The 19350-nt window shown below is 40.6% G+C and overlaps 2 protein-coding genes across 3 annotated transcripts in view; both read right to left on the bottom strand.

Moving 5' to 3' along the window:
• Positions 1-6329, bottom strand: part of ITGA8 (integrin subunit alpha 8) — a 112542-nt gene extending 106213 nt beyond the window's left edge. Inside the window, exons 1-2 of the mRNA XM_038161336.1 lie at positions 5992-6329; positions 5734-5858 (exon numbers count right to left, since the gene is read on the bottom strand). Of these exons, the coding sequence (XP_038017264.1) occupies positions 5734-5858; positions 5992-6176 (310 nt within the window). The 5' untranslated portion in view covers positions 6177-6329. The remainder of the gene's footprint in view (positions 1-5733; positions 5859-5991) is intronic.
• Positions 6330-12107: 5778 nt separating this feature from the next.
• MINDY3 (MINDY lysine 48 deubiquitinase 3) overlaps positions 12108-19350 on the bottom strand; it is a 47836-nt gene continuing 40593 nt past the window's right edge. For both annotated transcript variants that reach the window (XM_038161351.1, XM_038161359.1), the window contains 3 exons: positions 17230-17317; positions 14012-14083; positions 12108-13165 (listed from right to left, as the gene is read on the bottom strand). In XM_038161351.1, coding sequence (XP_038017279.1) covers positions 13016-13165; positions 14012-14083; positions 17230-17317 — 310 coding nt within the window. In that variant the 3' untranslated portion in view covers positions 12108-13015. The remainder of the gene's footprint in view (positions 13166-14011; positions 14084-17229; positions 17318-19350) is intronic.

The following is a 19350-nucleotide window of genomic DNA, read 5'->3' as shown; positions in this document are numbered from 1 at the left end:
CTCCTTATATAGTACCTGGGTTCTGTTACAATCAGCTCAACTGCTGGCCAGATTAGCTCATGTTTTTTATCAACTGTGCGCTTGGTCAGAACTGATTTACAACCCCCTTCCCTGCTCCTCTTCAGAGGCCGTTCAGATTTTTTCCAGCCAGTTTAGAAAAATATAACCTATTTTAGTAAAACTGGTAGAGTTAACTGATAGCAAAGAAAGCATCCCAGTGTGTTACAGAAATTTAAGGGAAAGGGGCATCTGAAATTCTGCCTTCAGGACCTAATTTAAAATACAAGAACTTGATGCAGCCTATTAAGTATTATAACTAAAAGTGACCTTACTAATGAGTTTTCAAAATCTGAACTATTAGCCTTTTACCAGATTTCAAATGCAATAGTGCACTTTAGGGGGTATTTAAGTCGGCTTCTGGCTGCAAGATGCTTTGAATGATTCAGAAGTTGCCTAGTTAATCAAGAGAGGAGAAAGTTTTCTTGATATTGCTCTCCTGCTACCTCTCCTGGCAGCTGAATGGAAGAGCACACAGTTGAAACAAGCACTCGGTAATTCCACCTCAGTGTTAAGGCAAAAATAGTCACTGTAAACCCATTTCATACAGAAGAAACTGAAAAGAAGTTAGCTTTGTGTAGGCAAGAGAGAAAAGACAGACCACAAGTCTTTAATATGATGCCAACGCTTGTTTCCCTGTCCTCTCATTGAGTTTCAGAGTATCACAGCCTTACACAGCAATGCAACCAGACAACTTCACAAAGTAGAAAAACAAGGGAGAAGAGTCACTGCCCTTCAATCTATATTTCCTGGGGTAAGGGGATACTAAAAGCCCTTCCATTATACTTTATCTCAGCTCCCTGCTGCAATGGAGCAGGTTAAAGCACCCATTGTGCTTTCAGGGCTAGTGCTTTGAGCTTCTTCCCAAAGCCTTGACCCTGGCACACAGATCTAGGGAGCTTTAAAGAAGTGCAAACACGGGACTGCAGAGTCAGTTCTGTATCAACAGCAGGAAACACAGAGAGTTCCTGCTAAAGCCCCTTCTTGGCTGCAGGCCATATCACTGGCCAACCCATATGGGAATGTCCGGTTACATGATTTGCTTATGGATGGGTCAGCTCAAATCCGACATGACAAAATTTCATCCTTCTTCCCTCCTTTTCCCCTCTCTTGCCTGTCAGGAAAGCTATTTTATCAATAGGATTAATTATTGCAAGTAAATAACCTCATTGCTTTGGAAATCTCTGGGGTAGCTACCATGAAAAGCAGAGATAGGTGGCCTGAGAAATTAGTAAACATTTGGGACAACTTCCTCCAGAGCAATTTCAGTTGGGTGATGTGGCTCACTGGAATGGGCTGCAGATACTCCTGCACCTCAATAAACTCCAATCAAGCCATCTTCTCAGCAGGGTAGTTTAGCCCACATACATCTCCACATTAACACAGCTTCTGCAGCCGCCCATAGCACTCAGACCATCTTGGGCATTCTGACACATGCACAGTGCCACAGAGATGATTTCAGCAGCAGTCTTGTTTTTGAGTATCACTGCTAGTAGTAAGGAGCCCTGTCTGTGTTTGATAGGTCAACATGGCACTCAACAGAAGTCATGCATTTTTAAAGGTTTTTTTTGTAGCTTTCACTGGGAATACAGTGTCTACTCCCCCATCTGATCTTAGCCTCTGAGGAAAAATAAAAAAGAGTAAGGGGGCTTCATAAACCATAAAGACTTTTCTTTTGTCATTTAAAGCTTGCATGATCTAAAAAATAAAGTTTAATACTGAGTGCCACAGTCTGTGTGGTAAGAGGGAGGTTACCTGCACCTGACCCGTCACTGGGTGCATCCCTTGCAGTGTCATATCCCTGATCCACTGGGAAACACTGCAGTTGTCTCCCACCAGTGTCAGGATGTCAGATTTAGGCCTGACACTCATGCTCTCTCTTCGGGACTCTATGGCTCGGGATACATTTTTAAAAATAACACTTCAGTTATTTTGAAAAGAAAAAGAAAAAGAAATTATTCACATAACTAAACAAACAAACAAACAAATCCCTTCAACCAAACAGCCTTTACAGAACCAAAAATCATTCTATCTCAACACTGAACATCATAAAATGTATAAAACAAGCAAGACTAAGTTCTCAACTAAGGTGTCTGTCAGTTACTTGGTTCCCTCATATCACCTTCTGAACAAATGCCCCCTCTGTCTAAGGCAATAAATAGTTTAGAAATTCAACAGATTACTTTTTTCTTCTTTCCCTTTCCTGACTCATGAGCCTGTCATTGCCTCTTAACAAGCCTTAAATGTTGGTGAAGAGAGATTTTGTTCCTTTTTAGTTAACAAGCCATTCATTAAACACCTCAGTAACTGTAAAATACATGATAACTATAAATTAGTACAAAGTAACTCCACACCACGATATCTGAAATTGTCCAGAATCTTGACTTAAAGCCATCACACAATACTAGTCAGTACCCTCACTATTTTCATTTAGTAGGACTGAGATAGTAACAGTGTTAATACAAAAAACACGAAAGTATTGGCAAACAAAGGAATCTCACTTGAAATGAGCTGTACTATTTTTGTGGAAACAGAAATAATCTGGGCAGTTACATGAGTCTCACCAATTAGATGTCCACTTAAGGTACTTGTTTGTGGCAGTAAAAGTCCAAACATCATCCAAGTGCACACACTGTACGTTCCCTCCTCAAGGGCAAAACATAACTTGCACTGAATGCAAAACAGCTGAGCTTCATTTGTGCATCCAGTCCTCAGAAGAAGACATGAGTCCTCATGCTCATACATAATTTAAGCCACTGTCTGTCAACCTCTTGGATTTGTTCATCTCTTGAATTTTTATGTAATAGTGAAAGTTACAGTTGCTGTGACCTGAAGCAATTTCACATATTGAACTTTGGATACAGTAGGTGTGAGTTTGCTTGACTTTGACAAATTCTTTAGAAGTCCTCCCCATTGAACTTTGAGACTGAAAAATGGCGATTTACCAAATTCTTTATCCACTTGTTGGCTCACACTGCCTTTCTTTCCAGTTCTTTCCAGTTCCATTCAGTTTATACTTCTGAACTTAATTAATTACGCTCCAAATTATTCAGTAATTTTGTTTTTTTTATTGTTGTTTGCTTAGCTAATCTAACTGCAAGAGATATTATTTAGTTAGTCAAGAAGAAAGTATTGAAAGATTGAAGCATTGCATAAAAATGCATCAAAATGAAATTTTTCAGCGCTGAAGTAGCCTCTGTAGTTCTTCTGTTTTGTTTCAGAAAACATTCTCAAAGCTTTACAAGACTTTTAAAGATCTCCTACAAGGCATGAAACATTAATCTTCAATATTAAAGCTGCTAGAACTGAACTTCTAGTCTTCTGACAACTTTTGAGTGTTTCTGTTTTGGAAGAAAGAATAATCTTGTGGTAAAGGCACTGGAAGAAGAAGAAAAAGCTCCCAAGTCAGTTACCAGTATCATCATCAACGTTTTGTATGATCTTTGACAACACAGACTGACTTCTCTCTGTTTATTAGAATAAATATTAAAAATGAGAATAGCAACATTTCTAAGTGATGTTGTAGGAGAAGGCATAATGAGTACAAGATGCCTGTACAGGAGCCATGAACTGGAAACACCCCACGTATTTACCAAGGACTATCTCAGTCCCAGTAGGTATAACATTGCTAAAGGCTTCAAAAGAAACTTTGTGTGACAGAAATAGTTTGAATATATTGAAATACTTTCACTTAGAGCTCATGTGGACTACACTGCTTGGGGCAATAGTGGAAAAGAAGGAAAACTTGATCCTGTAAATAATCTACATCTTGATCCTGTAAATAATGGATTTGGGAGAGAAAAAAGTGATGTGTAATATACATCCAGAAATCAGCAGGAGGAGTCATCTAAAGCATATTGGAGATGGCCTTTCGGTTGCTGGCAGTGAAGAACGGGGCGTGGTACAAGCCATGCAAACCTTCTTCCCGGGGTCCTTGTCAACAGGACATTGCTGAATTGTGCAAAATGACACCTTTACTGCCCTTGGGACTGGAATTCAAGAGCCAGGGACAGCACTGCTAAACCTGCCTAGGCTGTCACCCCTCCTGCAAGGACAGCGCATCTCTGCCTACACCACGGCTGCTCTCGGGCCTAACTTCAGCTGTCTACAAGTCAGGATTCTATCTAGAGGACACAACCAGCTCAGAAAGACTGAATGAACCACCCTTTGGAGACTCCAGACTGAACAGTTGTGTGATGCAGTCCAAAGCCTTATTGATATACTTACTCCCAGTTTGTTTGTGCCTTTATTCAAAACCTAGTATCTGCAAAAGGATATTCCTGTGTAGAGTATGGAGCTGTCCCAAGTTTCCCACAGCAAAGTCAGATGTCCTTCTAGGTTTCGTCACTATATTTTCATAAATTTTTCAAAACTCCCCTTCAAAAACATGATGGAATTTTCATTTTGTCTGTAAGTTTTCTATTCAAACTTGAAATTATTTTGTATGGATAATACATTCTACTTTTGTTACATGAACTGTCTAACCATTAAGATGGGAAATACATGAATATTTGCTCTGTTTCCTGGTTTTATTTTAAATATGTACACTCAGAACATATCACAATAAAAAATAATGTATGCATACTGTCTATATACATTTCCATTATATATATATAACCAGATGCTGTACATAGTTTTATCTGCCCCAGTAGCCATATACACACACATGAACTACCACTTACTCGGTTTTGAAGAATGCTCAGCATGATGGGAAAGTCATCCTGATCAGTATTCCTAGACACTAACACAGTAATAAGATGAGGGGGGCTGGAGTTGGGAGGAGTAAAGAAGAACTGCACTGCTTATTTGCTACAGTTAAGTGAGCTCTTCTAATTTCACTTCTTTCAGAAAACAAACAAACAAAAAAAAGAATTGTATTGTGTTCACATTTCAATAAACCACAAATATGAAGATTAAATATAACCTAAAGAATAATAACTTTCGCTTAATGGTCAAACTGTCAAAGAATGCCTAAATAAAGGAAGCAGTTTTAAAGTCTCTGCAAACACTAGGTTTAAATTATTTTCAAAATCTATAAAGAGACAACAGAAAACATAAACAGCTTGAATTGTTTAAAACTTGTGTTCCCTCTAATTAAATAAGAAACATCTGTCTTGGGATTTTGGAAGTGGATATAATCTATCCACATTGTGCCTAAATCGGTTTACATCTAGCTTCAGTATTCTGAAACAAAATTCTTGCTTTCTGAATAGAACTAAATAAGCATGCCACACGAGGCACTTCATCCATCTGAACAGCCATTAATCTCCTCGTTGAAAATAACAGCAAGCACTAGAAATCCTGTTATTTCTATGGTTCAGAGAAGTGTGAGACAAGGCTTTTGGGGCTTTGCCTTCTGAACATGCAAAAGTATTTTCAAAACCAGGAATCTGCCACAAATACCTTTCAGCAGAGAAGGAGAAGAAGAAAAAGAAGGCAGTTTTTAAGATGAACTACTGATCCCGGAGGTCACAATCCTGTTATTTCTCTGGGGACCATTAAACCCTTCCCTGCAAGAGCACATGCATTCAGACTCCCAGAAGCGGGATTTCTATCCAAGTGCAGATACTCGGATCAAAGCGCCCCAAGTACAGGGATGGCGGAGGAGCCGAGGGGGACCCGGGCACGGCGGCGCGACACACCCAGCGCAGCGCCGCGGGACAGCCGCGCACTTACTGGTGTTGTCGAAGGGGATCTGCCGGCACCGGGCGGCGGGCCAGGCGCAGTAATACACCGCTCCTCCTTCCACGATGTCCGGCTGCGTGGTGTTGGCTTTGGGAGCTCCCACCAGGACACTGACCCTGCGAAACACACCGGCAGGTCACCGGGGCCGTCGGGACAGGCGGGCGATGGGCGCTGTCACCACGCGGGCGCGACGCCGCCGTTCGCCCACCGCCTTCCCGAAGCGTTCCCGGCCCGGGCGGCGGCACTCACGTGCTGGGGTCGGGGATGTAGAAGTCCACCGAGTACCCGAAGTAGCTGCCCGGGGGCCCGCTGTACACCGTCAGCTTCTCCTCGTCCAGGTTGAAAGCCACCAGCGCCGGCGCCCAGAGCAGCGCTGACAGGAGGAGCAGCGGGTGCTGCCGGCGGCGGGGCCGCCCGCGGCTGAGGGGCAGCATCCTCGCCGCCTCCGCGGCCGGCTCCCGCTGGCACAGCGGAGCGCAGTTGTGCGGCGGCCGTGAGGTGCGGAGCGGGACGGAGAGGTGCGGCGGCGGTGCGGCGCGGAGCGGGGCGGAGAGGCGCGGTGCAGCGCGGAGCGGGGCGGAGAGGCGCGGTGCGGCGCGGAGCGGGGCGGAGAGGCGCGGTGCGGCGCGGAGTGGTGCGGAGAGGCGCGGTGCAGCGCGGAGTGGTGCGGAGAGGCGCGGTGCAGCGCGGAGCGGGGCGGAGAGGCGCGGTGCAGCGCGGAGTGGGGCGGTCCGGCTGCCGCCGTGCGCGGGCGGGGGGCGGCGCGGGAGGCTCGGCCCCGCTCGGCCCCGCTCGCCCCCCGGGGGACGCGCGCTCGGGCGCCCCCTGGCGGCGCGCACCGCGGTGCCCGGCGGGGCTGCGCCCCCGCGCCGCGCCCGCGGAAACCGAGCGCCGGGAATTCCGCCGGCACATCTGCGACAAACGCCGGCTAAGCTGGACACCGTGACTGCCCAGCAGCTGCCGATGGCTGCTGTGGGGTGGTCGTGTTCACGGGGGGAGATGCCGGAGTGTGGGCTGGTGGTTTCGAGTTGAATTTCTCTCGATTTCCATAATTTTCCAGGGTTTGAACTGAAGAGCCTGATACTTGAAAATCTCTTTTAGGAAACTGAAGTGCATTGAAAAAATGCAAACCTCCCTCAGATTGTTATTTGGTTGCTCGGCATGGCCATTATTAAATAGAAACCAAAGAACCCAAGCAACTAAAAAAACTCTTAACTACGGGAAAGATGTAGAGCCGGGCACGGAGCGCAGAACGCGTTAGGAGATGCGATTCCTCTGTCGCTCTCCGAGTTCCCCGTGAGTGCCTGGCTACGCGGAGCTGTAAGGAGCTGCAGGGCGCACCTCGCACTGGCGCAGAGGAGAGCCTTTAGCACAGCTCCATGCAGCCGCAAGTGTGCCGCTTTGCCCATAGAAATCAGCAACTGAAAGCTCCTCTGGTAATTTCGTCGTAAAAGTAATTAAAAAGGATGGAGCTGCATAACTCCCGTCTTGAACTGTTCTGCCCCGCAAGCTCCACAACAGTTTTAACTGGTCTTGTTAGGAATATATAGAAAAATCTGGCTGCCTGAAATGCTCCCTTCCCCTACGAAGCTGAGTAGCATCACATTCACATCTTGAGGGGACAGCATTATTAATTTTTTTTTTCTGGCCAACGCAAAGGGAGGAAGAAAAGGAGAAACATTTTATTTTCCATGTAATCAGCTCAGTAACTACAAGAAAAAAGAATCGTTTTTCAGCATTTATAATGAAGATATGTCCAAACAGAATCAGAGAAAGATCAAAAGAATAGGGAACCCATTTATAAACATGCTACATTAGATCTACCTATGAAAGCAGTTGAGAGCCGTTTGTTTTATTGTGAGGTTCTGGTTACTTTACTTTTGTGTTTGTTTTATTTTAAGTGCTTTATGGCAAGATTATTCAGATAAGACTGACATTCCTTTTCACAAAAATAGAACTGTGTGTTTGTTTCCAGCCTTAACTGTGTGACCCTTAGCTGTCCCCACAGGCTTGTAATATCCCTTAATTCTGCCTGCCTTATATTTATGCCAAATTTATTTGCTAAATAGTAAAATGCTACCCTCGAACCTATGGTTTTACATTGTACAAATATCTCTTACAGATCTAAGCACCAGTAATAAAATCAGAAGTGAGGTACTTCTGAATGACTTTAGGATTAACACCTACTCTTAAAAGTCATGCAGTTTTAAGGCAATTGAATGCATTTAGTTGTGCATTGAACTTGTGTTGCCTTATGCTAAATAATGATGATGATGATGATGATAATGCTCCTTTTCAGCATAGCAATCAGTTCCAAGGCTGAGTGTCACAAATGTAGTTTCTGGGGCTCGGAGAACTGCTCAGACTGCAGTCCAGAGCACTGGCACTCAGAAGTGAGAAGGCAGCACATTCTGGTGCTGTAGCCACTTTTATTGATCCATTCAAAAGTATGTTAAAAATTCAGTAATTTAAAGTTAAGTTAATAGTCAGTAATTAGCATAGTTGGAGATAGGTGAGTGTTCACACAAATGAAGCTGAAGAGGCATAAGCAAGAAGACAGGCAGTTCTCATGTGCTCCCCTTGTACCTGCTTTTCAGTTAGAAACACATGCCACCTAACCTGGTTGTTTTGAGCTAAATTTTAAAAAGTGCTTCAAATGGCTATCAGTGCTAAAATCTGTAGGATTTAGCAGGCAGGGAAGCATGAAAAGAAGGAACTCTCTTTCATGATCCTTTTACCCCCAAAGTGTTAACCTATAGCAATCCCCTACTCCCCTTACCCTTTTTCTTTTTTTTTTTTCTTTTTTCCTCTCTATAAAGTAGAGACATATGCATTCAGGATATTCCAAATCAATTCAAAGAGATAAAAAATTTATGTTTCTAAGAATTTGCAGTGTTTCCCTAAACAAGCTGAACCTGTTCTGATCACTAGAAGCTTATTTCACATCTTTCTTTCCCTGGACTTTTGTAATGTTTGAAGTGCAAACTGATCTGCGCAGCGTAAGAGGTAAGCAGCTCCCCCAGTTGTTGGTAGACTGAAGCTTGCACTTTAGCATGCTTGTGGTCTGATGCATTAACTCCTTTGAATATCATAGGCTCTAGAACCACACCTGGAGCCAGGACAGAGAGCTTTTATAAGAACAGTTAGCCAAGAGTCTAAAAATCATTATCTACCTTACAGAATAAATGGAAGGTCAGATGTGGGATTAAGTAATTTATGAAGAAAAACAGAAGATTCATGGTGTGAATTTCTACTGCTTATATTATGTGCAGTTAGTGATGTTAGTGTGTCAGAATGGTGTTTCCAATCTTAAGAATAGATGACTCTAATCTTCTATGGAAAGATTTGCTGAGGCAAAACTTAAATATTAATATTTTGTAGGAGGCTCCATTATCAGAGCTTTAATTTTATCTATGCTATTATTTAGTAATGAACCTGCTAGCAGAGGAACAAGTATTTCAAAGAACCGTATGGGCTTTTAGCATAAATCTTATAAAATTAGTGTAATTTTACTGTTAAATCTTTTCAAAATATGGCAGTACAGAAGCTGTAATGTCCAATGCCTGTGGAAAACTTTCCTTTCAATTGTTTCCTAGTTTTGTTTCTGTAGGCCAGAAGCTTTCTGAACTGTAGTCGGAGCAACTACATAGACAATATTTTGTATTGATTATTGTGTTGCAAGAGGATAAAATGAGGATGTGACCATGTATTACAAAGAGAGTGAGTTTGAATCCAGGATGACATGCTGACAAAAGACGTTCAGCATTTCTTTTTGAACCTTAACTTTGTGAACATTGTCCAAGTTAAAAATCTTAGCAGAAGTAATTCCTAAATGAGAAGCGCTAAAGCTAATTTTAGATTGAGCAGATTAAATCATCTGTCAATCAAAGCATAGAGTCTACAGAAAAATCAGTTTATTTTCAAGAGATCCCATGGAAATACTGATTTTTCATTGGTTATAGGTATTAACCACACAAAATCAACACAAAAGGGAATCTAATGAGCCAATCTACCATGCTGGTGAAAGCAGAGACTTCGTGTGCGAGACCCAAAGGACGGGATGCTGCAGAGGAAGCTGTGGATGCAGTGTTCCTCCCCATTGCACCTCTGGCTATCATCAGCAGCAGAGCTGCAGCACAGGGAAGGCTGAAGGTGCTCTCCAGAACCTGCTGATGTTTTGTGCTGAGCAGCCTTGCTTGCAAGCAGGAGCATCCAGAGTAGCTGTTTCCCAGCCTGACTGCACACACTCATCTAGCTGGACAGCAAATCAGTGCATTGCGTGAAGGGAGGTTCTTGTTTTTGCTTGGGAACTGATGTGTGGACACAACCATTCTGCTCACCCAATGGATTTTGACTCCCACACTTGCCTGCTCCATCAAGACCCATCTTGGGCTTCTTTAACCTAAACTCATCCAACACAAGAACTGAAGAGACAAGAGAAAGCATATACATGAACCAGATAAGCATAAATTTTAACTGTCTGAAGGAACAGAACTTCATCAAAAGCACCCAAAAACCAAAATGCCCAGCATGTATTTAAGTGATTCACTGTCTCAAAGGGCCCTTTGTGTGGATTCTAACAAGGATAATTACATTTGGGTTTGTACTGGCTGCTTACCTTTAACAGTTCAGACTTCAACAAAGCAAATATGGATTTGGTAGCTTTCAGCCTTCAAATATAACTCATCTGGACCAATATGAAGCACTGCAAGTAGTCTTTCCATTATTTACTTAAGATAACTTGTTTGGAGCTGTCTGACTGTGAACCTCAGTATACACTGAAGTGGGAATAATTTCTTTTGCCATTTACCCAGCAGTATACCCCCTTTTCTCCCCCACCTCTTTTTATGAAAGTGAATTTAGAGCAAAAAGACACCAACATGTATCTTCTGTCTCAAAGGGTTTTGAGACATGGGAAGGAAAGGCCAGTTTTCCAGACCAACTGTCCAACGTCCTGCTAACTGCACCGTGTCGTCAGCTAGGATTGTAGTTGTCTCCCAGAAGATACTGACCTTTCCTTGCAATTAAAATTGAACAACTCGGCAATACCTAAAAACCCCCAGAGTATTAATCAAAATGTCATTTACTTGTATATTTAGCTCATGCACTTTCTTACAGTTAGCATTATCAATTTGCTCTGGTTACTTACATCACGCATTTAATCCCATAGAGTGCTCTGATTTCATTGACTAGGCTTTACACACACACATAGGCAGCACTTAGAGCAGAACAACCTTTATATAAGTTTCTAGATATTTTTCTGTGAAAGCAAATCAAATGTAGCAAACATTAATATCCTGCATGTTTTAAGTCTGCCATCTAAATAACCACATTCTTTTAGGGGACAAAAAGTCAATTTCCATGAAGGCAGAATCTCTCCCATTGTGCTCATCACAGAAGAAGGCCAGAAAGGTTCACTTGGCTGGGGCTCTCAGATGAGCTGCCTGAATGCCATAAAGCACTGCTAGTTAGCCTCTGCATCCAAAAATAAGTGAAGTAAACCAGAATCCAGGCCTCTAACAACTAGGCAGTATGAAGGAAATAAGATACAGGAATGAGGGGTCTTATATCACACCATCATCAGCTGAATGTCTCTAGAGTACAGCAGAAGTTTGAATTCAGACTAATGCTTAAAGACAGATCTCACATCAGCTGTGCTTCAAATTTTTTTTTTCTGTGAGATAGAACATCAATTTTATGACAGTGGGCTAGAAAAAAAAGATGCATATTGTAACAGATTCAAGCTATGATTCAGTGCAAAATCTGGTGTGAGATACTCTGTACAAGCCAAGCACAGACACCAGAATTCAAGCGAAAGAGCAAGAAAAGTGAATTTTTCCCTTCCAAGGTGCCAGTGGAAGTCTAAAGACAATTACCTTAAATGTGTAAACCCAGCTAAAACAAAAATCTACCAAGCTTGAGCATTTTTTGAAAAGTAAAATTCCATAAAAAATCCAGCAGATTCTCCTTATTTTTCTATATTTTTCAGCAGTAATACCACTGTTGCACAAGTTTTTAATGTCAAGCCCACAATGCAAGACAGAATACTTGCGTTCTAAATAAAGTGAGTCCAATTAAGCAATCTTTTCAAACCATTGTTATCTGTAAAGGAGTTGTTTTTTGTTTTTTTTTCAGAAAAAGAAATCCAACAAAAATATTCTCTTAATACTAAGATACTCTGCTGTCAGTCTGCAATAATGAATGATCATGTTAATTCCAGAAGTTAGGAAATTACCTGTTGGTGTGGGCTTTTTCTCCCCCAAGATGCATTCAACTTGAAAGTTGACATTACTAAACCTGTGGTTCCTTTTCATCATCTCAGAGAAGCAGCAAACATGTCTAAGTAAACCAAACTTCAAATAATATATGATTCAAGGAAAAGATTTTATTTTAGGGCTAAGAAGTTGATAATAAATAAAGGAATATAATAATGTAGTAACAGATGTTCTCATGCACTTAACACATACAGTAATGCTGGCTTACACTTCTGTTTGGACAAATTAAGAGGTATTTGGCAATATTGTAAGTTTTGAATAGTTTAAAGATTATAGAACAAGAAGTTCTGCTGTTTTTACATTTCTTTTATACAAATTCAAATAAATATTAATATATCTATTTTTTCCTCAGATTTTCTGTTCACTTTTAACATGCCCAATAACTAAGCCACAGTAATATACAACTGCCAAGAAAGAGTATTTAAGAATTATACTTATTCCTAAAAATGTATCTTATTTATGTCACATTGTGCAAGCTCTTTAGGTAAAATTAGATTTTAGGAAAAACTGCAGAAAATTTAAACTCATTAAAACATATCCAGTGCAAAGGCCAGTCTAGTCCACACATTATGGTACTGTAATGTAAGCTAATATAATTTAAATAATAAAACATGCCTATATGATTCTGAGAAAGCTGAATATGTTTCATGTTTTCAAGATCTGACATCTAATATGCAGATTCTGCAGTATCAGAATTTTTCAAATCTTCATGAGATGGCAAAATAATGGTAAGACTTTATAAGTAGGCTTTTTTTTTTTTTAGGATAACTCACATTAACAGTACTACAGTGGCCAAAAAAGACAAACTATTATAATAGAAATCAATCTGATTAAAAAATTAAATATTCCAATTAACACTGAAAAAGTGTTTGTAATCATTATTTACAATTCCTCAATGATACCAGTGTATAACTCCACACAAAGTGTTGCACTCCCCAGCGAACTCCCACTCCGTGTCCCCGCGGAGGATCCGGCGGCTGGGCGCTGTTCGGCTCAGCTCAGTTCAGGGAAGGAGACCGGTCTGTGCTCCAGAGCAGTTCTATGTACGGCCACTTGGTCTGCAGGCAGCGCTTCACCGGAGTGTCGTCAGTCTGCAGCATCGGCTCTTCAAAGCCCATGACAACTGCTGTGCCTTCCACGTACATCACCTGTCAAAGGAAACCCAACTCTGTCAGCCTGTTCAAGAACTGGAAGATGAGATGATTATTTTCACCAGAGGATTTGTTATGATACACATCAAAGCTGTGAAGTTTTACGCACTCCCTTTTTATATTGAAATGGAAGTATGAAATTGAAAACCCCTCATCTTTGAATGCTTCTGCTTACATTTTGGGGTACGGAACCGCTGGAGATTTCACACGGGTAATTTTAAGGACTTAATTATAAGCTATTCCAAAGACTGAGTAGGTATATTTTCTGGAAGAAGTTTTACTTAAGTTCTTCTTGCTCCTTATATCTCTTAATGCCTTACAATCTTTTACTCTAAGTTCTCCTTCAGGAGCTTAAAGGCAGTCATATTGTGTCTGGTGTACCCCTTTTTTCAAGAACACTGAAAATGAAACAGGTCATCTTTGTTTCCTCAGTAAATGGCTCAAAAATACTAATTTTTTGATGCATGCACTACTAAAAAAATTCACAAAAATTCTAAACAACCTAATTTAGATGTAGAGATACTTCTAGAAGTTGCACTTTGTGTGTGTTACATCTCCACTGCCCCTTGCAGTTCAGACCCCTCCCTTATGACAGGTAGGTGTGAGAAGTGCTCTTTTAAAAATGCAGAGTTTCAGAGACGTGGTCTGGCCAAGCAACCCAGTACAGTAGCTCAAATATGCTTAGGAGCACAAATAAGTTTCCAATTCCAAATACAGAACTTTGGAAGAAAATTATCAAAATAATAGCTTCGTAAAAAGTCTGTTTCAAGTCAGAGTATTTTGCCTTTAACTATATTCAGTTTTGCTTCGTGACTGTTATTAGGGCTTAATTGTAAATCTTACCTTTTCATTATAATTAGATTGCTTCAGTCCATTGTAATGGTAAACAGTGAATGACTCTGAAACCCTGGAGTCCTAATAGAAAGAAGACAGTTAATTTCATGTGGCATCTATTTTGCCTTGATTCTCTTCTCTTTACAACTAGACAGATGCATTCAACCAGTAAGACTTGAGAAAACTGTTAAAAGTGCCATTTCTTTTAGGTGACAAAATCTTCATTTTACCTTTCCTATCAGAAATAAAAGCACAGATGTCAGTAAATTAATGAGTAATGCCCCCAAGAGCAAGCCATGCTTTTATGTGTTCACCTGGCCAATCTGAAGTACAACTTCAGCACTGACTGTGGAGAAGCCATCCTAATATTTAATGTCAGACACCTTATGCAGTAGTCACATGCATGTTTATTTATGATGGTTTGGACGCCACGAAGTTTTTTACTAAGGACCAGATCCAATCTCTGGCCCTCTTATCTGAGAGCTAAAAAGCTCATATACTCCCACGCCTGTCTAACCACACTAATTTTGAAGACATTGGTTCTGCCAACAGCAAAGCTACTGGCTCTTGGTGATGTTTACCATTCCAGGTGTTTAAATGCTGTAGTCCTAAGAGGACTGAAAGCTCTGGATTGCACTAAATCAGGAAACACAAATCAGGTGTAGTATTAGCTCTTTCATGCCTACTGGACCAGGCTCCAAACAAAAGCTTATCCCTTTTTTGAGCACATGGAAGTAAAGGCTGGAATGAGAATAAATCTGCTCAGGTTACAGTACATCCATCAGATTACAAAAACCCTCATTCATTTTTCACAAACTCTTTCTATGGGTCTCTCACAGCCATCCAGGCTATTTAGTGGAGGGAAGGTGGTAAAAAGGAAGGTAAGAGGTAACTCTGGTAACTCTGCTTACAGAAGTTGCTTCACAGAGAGAAATAAAATTAAGCCTTCCTGGGATGGAAAGAGGACACATTCATTTCCCTGAGGAAGTTATGTGCACCCAGAAGTGAAAAAAATGCTGTTTCCCAGTTCCTGTGCCATGGAATTTAAGAATTTTGTGCAGTTATTGTTTCTGGTGAAAAAAAAAAAAAAGGGCTAGCACGGAATTCAGGAATCCCCTTCTCCAGGTAACTGCCCTAAGGAGTAAAGAGTCATGCTGAATAGCTTTGAATCATTTTTTCTAAGCCAACAGCTTTTAGAAGGAAAACTGAGATACCTTCCTGCTTTCAAGGTGGAGCTGAGTACTTTTTAGGTGAATAAGAATAGGGGTTTGAATAATCTCAGCAGAGGAATCTAATCTGGATCTCCCAGATCCAGATGTTCATCAGCCCTAGCTAGATGTTCAAATATTAACATCAGCAATTCCAACCATCACTGGTATCTGCTATTTCCTCACAGTATTTGAAGGAAAGACTTTCAAATATATTCATCTTCATTCCTGCAGAATTTCACTTTCAGAAAGAATTCTGAGCAAGGTATGGCTAAGGGCTACTGCTACCTGATCCACAGAATACAGACAGAAGAAAAAAAACGGATACCGACAGGTTCCAGTCCAAAACATGCTGATTGCTCAAACAGCACCCATAAGGCAGTAACAATTCCCATGTTTTTTTACTGGAGCCAGTGAAGGTTTAACAGGACAGGAAAAACTGAGTGGTGGGGAATCACATGTAGCAGGGAATTAGCACTTGACAGACAGGCATTGACTCAGGGGCTCCAGCTTTAACAGGAGGCAGAGTTCCTTCACCAAGGTAGGGTTCTGCCCATGACTGCACTGTGCTTTGTTCTCAAGCTTCCCTTCTTCAGTCAATGATGCCCTTATGACAGGCACGAGAGGCAGCAGCCCCATGCAATGGCTCTTTTCTCCTCCACCTCCCTATGGCCCATGGTACTGGACAGTTTAGGCGCACCCAATTATGGAGGATGTTCTTTGGCATTCTGAACTTCATTCTAAGCATCTGGGGCCTAAAATAAAGCAGTGGAGTCTTCCAGATTTGCAAATGTAATATAATTGTAAGAAATAAATTATATTCAACTGTGCATATATTTCCACTTCTGTATAAACAAATGAAAGGAAGAAGAAACTGTTGGCAAAAATACAATGTGGATGTAATTCTAAAAGGCCAGAGAAAATGAGCACTAATTCCTCCTTGTCTTTCCTCCAGACGATGAAAGCCTCTGAATGATATGCAGTCCCTACCATCTTTGGCAGTGCAATTCTAGTGTCTTCTGACTAACCAGAATGTTTCATAGTACAGAATGTTATACCCAGTGCTGCACAATCCTAACAAAAAGAATCTTTTGAAGGCACTTAAACCCATCAGTTCCACATTTCCTTGATTGTAAAAATTAACCCACATAGTTTCAGTGACACATTAAGCTAAAAAGCTTTTAAAGAAGTACTTCTCTCAGCCCTTTTTCTTCCACCAGCCTATTCTTCTACCCCAGGTAAACCTGCTCTTTTCTGCAATACAAGCATGTGCATGGCCATGGAACAAGACCCCACACACCTGCAAACAGAGCTCTTATCCAGACCAGCTCCCTGTTCTGGTTTACCACAAATCTGTTTAAAGAGGTTCCTGATGGCACAGAGGCAGTATGAGAGCAGGAAAATGTGATCCAAGGCAAAGGGGAAAGAGGACAGCAGTGCTAAGTTAACACCTGCATCTCAGTAGTGGTGCAGTCTTAAAGAATATATGGAACAGAGTGAGAGTTTGAAAATAATTTTCCAATACCCCAACTTCCACATATGTTAAATCTAAGTCTATAATGATTTTTTTGTTAAACTGTCAACAATTTTACATTATCAAGAAATGTACATAAAAATAGTTTTAAATGTGTTTGCAATCTTTTCCCGTTTGCAAGCAACCTTCTTAATATTGATAAAACCAGTATGGTCATTTATTCTCAGAAAAACCAAACTCAGATGAACTTTCTGAGTAAGGAAACAATTCAATGTCATACTCAAAATGATGATATATTTCCTGAAGTTAAATTTAGAACAATGGAGTTTCCTTCCAGTGTAAAGCTGACAAAATCATGGACAAGTTACAGAAAACAAAAGTCTACCATTTGTGGTGGAATACAGAAGTTATCTGCTGACCAGCTGAGTTGAATGAATGCAATATTTATTAAAATTTACTCTTGTGATATTCATGGAAGTTTTCAATGAATCTCAAAGCCAAACAGAACAGACAACGCTCTGCAGCAATAAAGCTATATTGATTACCTGCTCAGGGAAAAATTCTTGCAGAAAGGGACCCAGTAGTATGATGCCCAGTCCTTCTGGGTCTAATTTGGTCTTCATGAGGTTTACACTAAGATAAAAACATTGAATATAAAAGTATAAGTAAGATGCTTTTATTCTTGCGTGACTTAAGTTATGCTGTGCTACCACAGTACTGACTGCCAAGTATAGCAATACTATTCTATTTTTAATCATAAGTGACAACTGCACCAGAATGGCATGCAAGTTGCCAAAACATGGTTATTTTTAAGTAAAAGTAATCTGTTATTTTAAATTAAATAAGTGATAATTCTCAGGGACCACCATATTTGGTAAAATAATTTGAAACCCATATAATCTAAAACCAGGTTTACAGCTCAAAAGGCATTTTGCTGTCTTGTAAGCATTCTTTAAAGATACAAAAACCAGTCATCTTTCAAATATAGCTCTGTCACTGCCAAACAACCTGTTTTTAAACAGAGATTTGAATACCTTCCAAGATTGTCTAAGTACACTGAAATAAAATTAAATTTAACAGCTACATTTCTTATTTACATCACGTACTTGGTATCAAAGAAGCCAGAACCAACAAACAATGGAAATACTAACAATACTAATCTGGAAGCCTTACTGCATGACTACAGTCTAATTTCAGGTCACTGCAAACAGGTCAACTGTAAGACTATATATCTATTTAAGCAATATATTTCTACAGGCAGCAGATTGTATCTATTTGCATCTACCTAGCCCTTTGCTTGAGTTACAAGCTGTACCGTACACAAGAATGTCCTCACTGGGTCAAACCAACAGAGCGCCTTGCCCAGTCTCCTGTTCCTGACACTGGTCAGTAGTGGATGCTTACGACAGAGAACAACAGGGCAAACACACATCCTTAGTTTACCCTCCCCATTTCCAGCAGTCTGCTGCTCAAAGACATCTTCAGTGACAGGCAGTATCTAAAACACAAAGATATATATTTTTCTTTCCATGCATGTGCCTAATTGGCTTTGAATCCATCTATATTTCTGGCTCTTAAAAAGCTCTGCTCAAAAAATACAAATTAAACTAAGGATTCTGGGAATAAGAGTCTTCTCTGTTTTGAACCTGCCACCTGATTCAGTCTGAGGACACCTCATTTTTGTATTGTGTGAAGCAATTAACAGTCATTCCCTATTTACTGCGTCAATGGTTTTCTATCTTTTCCAGGTCAAACAGTTCTAACCTAGCTTTTCTTTGCACTAATGGCATTCTGTATCTTTAATCAGCCTTGATGATAGCTTTCTATAGTATTCTTTTTCCAAGATGGAGTGAAACATCAGGCATTTATACAATGACATAACTCCTATGAATCCTGCTCCATATGTCTGGCTATCACTATGAGTTTCAATTTCAAGATCTGTTTCCTGACCAGTAATATCTAGTTCACAGACCCACAATGTGTATGTGAAATCAGCAGTGCTTTATCCCCTGAGCAACCAATCTACATTTACTTTATTGACACTTCTCTGTTCTCGTATCCTCTAGAACTTCTACTGCTCTTACAAATTATTTTTTTTAACATCTCAAACACATTTGCATCAGCAACAATCATACAATTCCCTACTGTCAAATCCTTGCTGGTAAAATAACAACATTCATAGACTTAATACAAATTCCTGTAAAATTCCTCTAATTAACTCCCTCTATTAAGAAAAAGTGACCGTTTTATTCCTTGATCAATTCTTTATCTACAAAAAAATGTTCCTTCCTATTCCACGTTTACACATGAAATACTAACATGTGAATTTTCCCTAGCCTGGCCTTCAAATCCTTTTCTAAGCCCTATTGTTCATTTGTCATTGTCACCTTTCTCATTCCTGTACTCTTTGGTACCAGCACAGTTCACAGTGGTAGGCAACCTAAAAGAGTTGAGCAATGTCATTCTGATGTTTTGTCAGAACTTTGCAAATTTTTTTACTTATTTTGACACTTCAGAATGTTAGTTACTCTGACCACCCATCAAAAGGCTTAAGTGTGGAACCACTCTTTAATCTTCTCCAGTGATGAGGAGAACTGCTCCCTACCACCTTCTCTGGTGAGTATGAAGAACTCACTGCACTTTTCCAGTTGACTTTGAATACTTTT

This window comes from Motacilla alba, chromosome 2, assembly GCF_015832195.1.
Source record: "Motacilla alba alba isolate MOTALB_02 chromosome 2, Motacilla_alba_V1.0_pri, whole genome shotgun sequence".
Classification (NCBI taxonomy): Eukaryota; Metazoa; Chordata; class Aves; order Passeriformes; family Motacillidae; genus Motacilla; species Motacilla alba.
The sequence above is the reverse complement of the archived record's forward strand: the minus strand, read 5'-3'. Positions and strand labels throughout refer to the sequence as shown.